This window comes from Neophocaena asiaeorientalis, unplaced genomic scaffold (assembly GCF_003031525.2).
Source record: "Neophocaena asiaeorientalis asiaeorientalis breed wild unplaced genomic scaffold, Neophocaena_asiaeorientalis_V1.1 scaffold91, whole genome shotgun sequence".
Lineage (NCBI taxonomy): Eukaryota > Metazoa > Chordata > Mammalia > Artiodactyla > Phocoenidae > Neophocaena > Neophocaena asiaeorientalis.
The window spans coordinates 2,303,432-2,310,502 of record NW_020173198.1 but is presented as its reverse complement, the minus strand read 5'-3'; the positions used below and the strand labels follow the sequence as shown (position 1 = coordinate 2,310,502).

At 51.6% G+C, this 7,071-nt stretch overlaps 1 protein-coding gene across 1 annotated transcript; it reads left to right on the top strand.

Moving 5' to 3' along the window:
• The first annotated feature begins 1,681 nt into the window (after nt 1-1,681).
• On the top strand, nt 1,682-2,116 carry LOC112399435 (protein transport protein Sec61 subunit gamma-like). Its single transcript, XM_024744638.1, has 2 exons — nt 1,682-1,763; nt 1,992-2,116. Exons 1-2 carry the CDS (start codon nt 1,682-1,684, stop codon nt 2,114-2,116), a joined length of 207 nt encoding a protein of 68 aa, XP_024600406.1.
• Nucleotides 2,117-7,071: the final 4,955 nt, after the last annotated feature.

Sequence of the window (7,071 nt, the reverse complement as noted above, 5' to 3'; positions counted from 1 at the left end):
GAAATATTTCAAATATTTCTCAGAATGGAAGGACCTGAGTTTTCAGATCAAAAGGGCTCACTGAGGACTTCCCTGGTGGTGCAGTGGTTAAGAATCCGCCTGCCAATGCAGGGGACACGGGTTCGAGCCCTGGTCTGGGAAGATCCCACATGCGGCAGAGCAAAAAAAAACCCATGTGTCACAACTACTGTGCCTGTACTCTAGAGCCTGCGAGCCACAACTACTGAAGCCCATGCACCTAGAGCCCGTGCTCCGCAACAAGAGAAGCCACCGCAATGAGAAGCCCGCGCACCGCAACAAAGAGTAGCCCCTGCTCGCTGCAACTAGAGAAAGCCTGTGCACAGCAACAAAGACCCAACGCAGCCAAAAATAAATAAATAAATAAACAAATTTATAAAAAAAAAAAAAAAGGGCCCACTGAGTGTCCAAAAAATGGATAAAGTTCGACCCACACCACAGCCAGTCACTATTAAATTTCAGAACGCAGAGACAAGAAGAACATTCTACCATATTCTACTAAGGATCAAGAATCATAATGGCATCAGATTTCTCAACAGCAATCCTGGAAACCAGAAGACAAGGAAGCTATTTTCAAAAGTATAAAAGAATTATATTCGGTCTAGAATTTGATACTTAGCCAAACCATTAATAAAGTACAAAAAAGATCTTTTTAGATTTACTAAGGCTCAAAAATTTACCTCTCACGCACCCTTTCTTAAGAAAGCTACTGGAGGATGTGTTCCTAAAACAAGGAAGTAAACCAAGAAGGAGTAAACCTGGGATGCAGGAAACAAGGGAGCCAACACAAGAGAGAGTTGAAGGGCATCTGCCAGATGTTGGTGAAGGGAGATCCCAGGGCAGCTTCTCTGAGGAGCAGGCCTGGAGGGCAGGCAGTTCACATTGGATAAGTCAGAAGGTTCTAGAAAAGGTTTCTTCAAGGAGATGAAACTGATAGGATGCCCAATATACTTAAACTTTTGAAAAATTTACACAAAAAGAGAGAGTGTGGGTTGAATTAGACATAAACAGATAGAAAAACAGGCCCTACCCCCCCCCAAAAAAGTTATTAAATCCAAGAAAAACAACTTTTGTGCAGAAAAGGGAAATTAAAAATTTTAAACTTCTGCTCTAACACACTGTTAAGAGAATGAGAAGATAAGCCATAAAATGGGAGAAAAACATTTGCAAAAGACATCTGATATGATATAGAAATGTTTAACTGATAAAAGACTGTTATCCAAAGTATACAAAGAACTGGTGAAACTCAACAATAAGAAAATGAACAACCCAATTAAAGAATGGGCAAAAGATCTGAACAGCCACTTCACCAAAGATGATCTGCAGATGGCAAATAAGCATATAGAAGATGCTCCACATCATATGTCATCCGGAAACAGCAAATTAAAGCAACAGTGAGGGGCTTCCCTGGTGGCGCAGTGGTTGAGAGTTCGCCTGCCGATGCAGGGGGCGCGGGTTCGTGCCCCGGTCCGGGAAGATCCCACATGCCGCGGAGCGGCTGGGGCCGTGAGCCATGGCCGCTGAGGCCAGCGCGTCCGGAGCCTGTGCTCCGCGACGGGAGAGGCCACAGCGGTGAGAGGCCCGCGTACCGCAAAAACAAACAAACAAACAAAAAAAAGAATCCGCCTGCCAGTTTTTGGCTTGCGAGCGAACGGCGGACATCATGGATCAGGTAATGCAGTTCGTTGACCCAAGTCGGGAGTTTGTGAAGGCCTCGATTCGGCTGGTTAAAAGATGCACCAAGGGCTTCCCTGGTGGCGCAGTGGTTGAGAGTCCGCCTGCCGATGCAGCGGACACGGGTTCGTGCCCCGGTCCGGGAAGATCCCACATGCCACGGAGCGGCTGGGCCCGTGAGCCATGACCTCTGAGCCTGCGCGTCCAGAGCCTGTGCTCCGCAACAGGAGAGGCCACAGCAGTGAGAGGCCCGCGTACCGCAAAAAAGAAAAGAAAAAAAAAAAAAAGATGCACCAAAGCTGATAGAAAAGAATTCCAGAAGATTGCCATGGCAACAGCAATAGGATTTGCTATAATGGGATTCATTGGCTTTTTTGTGAAATTGATCCATATTCCTATTAATAACATCATTGTTGGTGGCTGAGTACCTTTTTAGAAAAGTGTTTTTCCATCTTGGGGACTGGTGAACAAATGAGGATTTGAGACGCTCATGGAGTGAAAATTTCCCTATATGTTTTGTGTTTTTCTTTCATTTTTTTTCTTCCAAGATGTTTTCTATTTGTAAATTAAAATAATTTTTAAAAAAATCCGCCTGCCAATGCAGGGACATGGGTTCGATCCCTGTGCCGGGAAGATCCCACATGCCATGAAGCAACTAAGCCCGTGTGCCACAACTACTGAGCCCGTGCGCCTAGAGCCCGTGCTCCGCAACAAGAGAAGCTACCACGATGAGAAGCCCGCGCATTGCAACGCAGAGTAGTCCCTGCTGGCTGCAACTAGAGAAAGCCCGCACACAGCAGCGAAGACCCAACACAGCCAAACATAAATAAATAGAATAAATAAATTTATTAACAACAAGAAAGGAAATGGATGGAGATGTGTGGTGGAGGAGACACCAGAGCCCGCAAGCTGGGGGGACAATCCTGGAGAAAGGAGGAGGGGGAAGGGGGGGAATGTCCTGAAGAATCCAGGGCCCAAGGGAGGGGTTGGCCTCAGAAGGAGAAGGGCCACCCCCCACTGAAGCCTTTGGAAGAAGTGAGGAGCTCGGAGCTCGGTGGGTTTGTGCTTTGATGGTGGGAGCCAATACAACTGCATCTGGTCCATCTGTTTTCTCAATGAAGTGGCAGCCACGGTTTGAGGAGCAAGGAGAAGGTGGGAAGACCTTGCCATTCAGAGTGGGGTGCATGGACCAGCAGCAACAGCACCCCCTGGGGGCTGGTTAGATGTGCAGAATCTCGGGCCTCACCAAGATCCCTAGGAGATGCACAAGCAAATTAAAGTTTGAGAATCACTGCTCAGAGAGAGTGGGGAAAAGCAACTGACAGGCATACTTGGGTTGTAGGGCAGCAGCAGTGAGTGCCCCTTTGAGCCCATGAAGGGAAACTCCCAGCCAGGTGTGGGACCCTCAGACCAGTGCTAGCTTGTGCAGTTGCAGGCAGAGAGCAGGTGACAGCTGGCATTTTTCCAGGCAGGTACTTCAACAGGAAAGTTGGGCCCAGCAGTGGGGAGTGGTTTCCAGGGAGCGGCCATGGTGAGGGTGTGCGGAGCCCAAACAGGGCACAGTGGACAGTCGTGGCAGAAGGAGACTGATGGGCAGTGAGAAAGTGATGGGGACAGTGGGCTGGTGGCCTCGATGAGATCAAAGAGCTGTTGTTTCTGGGTGCCAGATGAAGACGATGGAAGGGGGAAACAGAGGGAGATGATCAAAACAGATCTCAGAGTGGGTGGGGTTGGGATAATTACAAGGCTTGGGTGTGAGCCTCAGAGGCTGAAGGGAGCAGAGAGGGTTAAGGTGACAGAAAAGGCCAGAGAACGGAGAGGCGTGCTGCAGACTGCCTGACATCTCCTCTGTCCTCCCCTCTAATGATGGTGGTGTGGCCTGCGCATCAGGACTTTTGAAAGTTCCCCAGTAGATTATAATGTGCAGCAGAGTTTGAGAACCACGGGTGTGGTCAAGGAGACCCAGGCTCTGACAGAAAGAAAGAGACACAGAGGAGCAACCAGAAAGTTCCTTGGGGCTTGCATTGCAAGTGGAGCCTGACCAGGGAAAGGGGCAGTTGGGTAGGGGCCGCATGCCCTGGGTTGTAGATGAGGAGATGGAGATGTCGTGGTCTTCCCCTGGAGAACCAGATAGTACATATGTGTGTGCGCGCGCGTGCATGTGTGTGAGACAGAGACCGAGAGATCGGACCGAGCAAGGCCAGCGCCCCGTTAGCCCGTCTTCTGTCCTGCACTGTTGCAGACCGGCCGCTAGAGGGAGCGCCGCGCCCGCACATTGCGGGACGGCCCAGCAGGTTCCAGTGGTGAGGCTTCGGCCTCTTTTTCGGACAGTTTCTGTGTTCAAAGTTCAGATTCTGCAGCCACGTACCCCTGGGTTTCACTCCAGGTTCCACTACTTCCAGGCTCTGTGATCTTGGCCAGTTATGCGACCATTCTGTGACCCAGTTTCGTCCGCGGTACAGTGGGCACAGCGTTAGTTCTAAGCTGAGATGGTTCAAAGGATGAATGAGGTCACGCGGGTGAAGCGCTGAGCCACACTGGGGGAATGGCTAACACCTCCTGACAGTGGAGAAGGGTTTGCCCCCGCCTCTGTATCTCTCTGCTTCTCCTGCAGCCCCTCAGCCCTGCCCAGCCCAGATCCAGGGTGAGAAACGGAGTGGGAGGAAGCAGAGGCTGGGTAGGGGGTGGCCTCTAGGCTCCTGTGTGCCTGGGCTCCTCCCTTTCCTGCTGCTCAGTCTTGCTGATTCTTTTGTTTTGCAGCAAACCTCACCCTGTGGCTCCTTCCTGGCCACGGTCTCTCCTTCTTACCCCAGACCTTCCCCTGCTCCTCCAGGTGCCCAGGGAACCAGCAGCTGCCCTTGCCTGGTAACCACATCATCCCTGGACCCACAGGATGCCTGGTGCCCAAGGGCTCAGCATGGGCACTCCATCCCAGCCATTCTCCTCACTGCCCCCGCTCCTTCCTGGCTCCTGCCCAAACCAACCAAGAGCTGACCTATGAGGCCACACCCCAGGGGATGTCTGCATTTCCAGGTTTGCCGAGACCCCCGGGTGTGGAGGTTGCAGTGGGTAAAAGGCCCACAGGAGCAGTCCCTCTGTCCTATCCTTGGTCCCACAGAGGGGTATAGCCTGCCTGACATTTTTTAAATGATTTGCCAATATTTTAAAAATCAGGGCATTACACCTTAGGATGAAGATTTCCAACTTCTCCTGAAGAATTGGAAGCTCTGCAAACCTGAGTTCATGTTCCCACATGACAGCAGTGGGGCCACAGGGGAGGGGAGGCCGCCACTCAGGTGGGCCAGGGCTCTCCGGCTCACCATGGTCCCCACCCAGGCGTGCACCCCATTCACAGTCCCTCCCTGGCTCCCGTGAGCATCTCAGTCTGCGACCCCAAGAAGGGGGAACTGTGCCTAAGAGGGTTCATGTAACATGTCATTGTTGTAGCCACTGGCCCAAGGCAGGCAGAAATGTAGAGGTAGAGGGGTGGGGGCCCCGGAAATGAGAGCAGACCCTCAGGGGCAAGGAATCTTGGGGGGCAGAGAGCTGCTTAGTGTCCTCAGCTGTTCGTGGAATTTCATGGTCCAGGGGCCAAGGGCACTCTACACACACACACACACACACACACACACACACACACACACACACAGCCCGTCCCATTGGCCAATCGGCCAGCAGATCCTGCCACTTCTCACCACTTCTGTTCCTACTGCCTGGTCTGTTGCTATCTTCTCTTGCCTGGCTGGGTACAGGAGCCTCCTCACTTCCATTCCCCCACAGTCTGTCTTCTCCACAGCAGCCAAAGGGAGTCTGTTAAAACCTACAACCCGCCTCCTGCCTCCTCTGCTCAAAACCCTCCAAGGACTCCCACCCCTCTCAGAGTCAAAGGCAAAGGCTTACAGTGGGCCTGAACAAACTCTCCCCGTCACCTCTCGTCTCCTCCGTTGCTCCATCAGCCTCCTCGTTGTTCCTGAGCATCCCAAGCACACACTCTGGCCTCAGGGCCTTTGCACTGGCTGTTTCCTCTGCCCAGCCCACTGTACCTGCCCGCCTGCCTCCACATCTGCATGGCTCCCTCCCTCCTTCACCTCCTTCAAGTTTCTGCTCAAATGTAACCGTCTCTGTGAGGACCTTCCTGTATGCCCTGTCCCCTCCCTGCTTTACTTCTTCCCTCCCACTAATCCCTTGAAGCATAATCATTTACTCATGTACCCTGTTTTTTGTCTTCTCCCCTCACTACAATGGACAAGGGCAGGGATTTTTCTAGGTTTTGTTCATCGCAAATGGTGCTTGGCATGAAGGAGGCATGCAATAATATTGGGTTGGCCAAAAATGTCGGTCGGGTTTTCATAACATCTTAGGGAAGAACCCAAACGAACTTTTTGGCCAACCCAATATTTTGCAAGTGAATGAATGAATGAACAAATATGTGAAGTGAGGGCAGTAACGGTACCAAGTAAGCAGAGTGTCTGTGAGGACTCAGTCAGTGTGCATCATTCAGGGCCCCAAACTTGGGCTATAGTGCTCTGTGGTTGGCATCTTGCATTTTTTTTCATTTTTTGGCTGCGCTGCGTGGCTTGTGGGATCTTAGTTCCTCAACCAGGGATCAAACCCTCACCCTCAGCAGTGAAAACACAGCGTCCTAACCACTGGACTGCCAGGGACTTCCCAGCATCTTGCAATTCTTTTTTTTTTTTTTTCATTTTTTGGCTGCGCTGCGTGGCTTGTGGGATCTTAGTTCCTCAACCAGGGATCAAACCCTCCCCCTCAGCAGTGAAAACACAGCGTCCTAACCACTGGACTGCCAGGGACTTCCCAGCATCTTGCAATTCTTTTTTTTTTTTTTTTTTTGCAATTCTTAATCATTTCATCTTTGAAGTGTAATGAAGTCTGATTAACAATGGCGCATGCACTGTGAATCCCACCTCCCTTCCCAAATCCCCTGGGTGTGTCTTGGCCACCCACTCCTTGCCCCCAGCCAGTCAAGGCTGCTATCCTTCGTCTGGCAGTGGCCTGGGTGCAGGAGGGTTCTGTGTCAGGTGTGCATCAAGGTGGCCCCAGGCACCCATGAGGGCCTGCACTGGCCCCAGGAGTATCCCTGTGCCCAAGGCAGCATGACATTAATGGCAGGCGGAGAGAGAGGCTTGGGTAGGAAGGAAGAGCTTCTCTTCTGCTTTCTGAACAAGAAGCCCCACATTCTGTAGCTGGCCCCGGTGTCAAGGACACACACCTCACACGTGGTACCTGCTCCAGCCACGGGTGCTGTTGTTGTTACTCAAGACCCCATGATTAGAGGGAAACAGAGCCCAGCAGGGGAAAGCCCCCAGGCTCCTGGGCCAGCTGCTGGCCTCCCAGGGGACCAGCTTGGAAGCGAACATT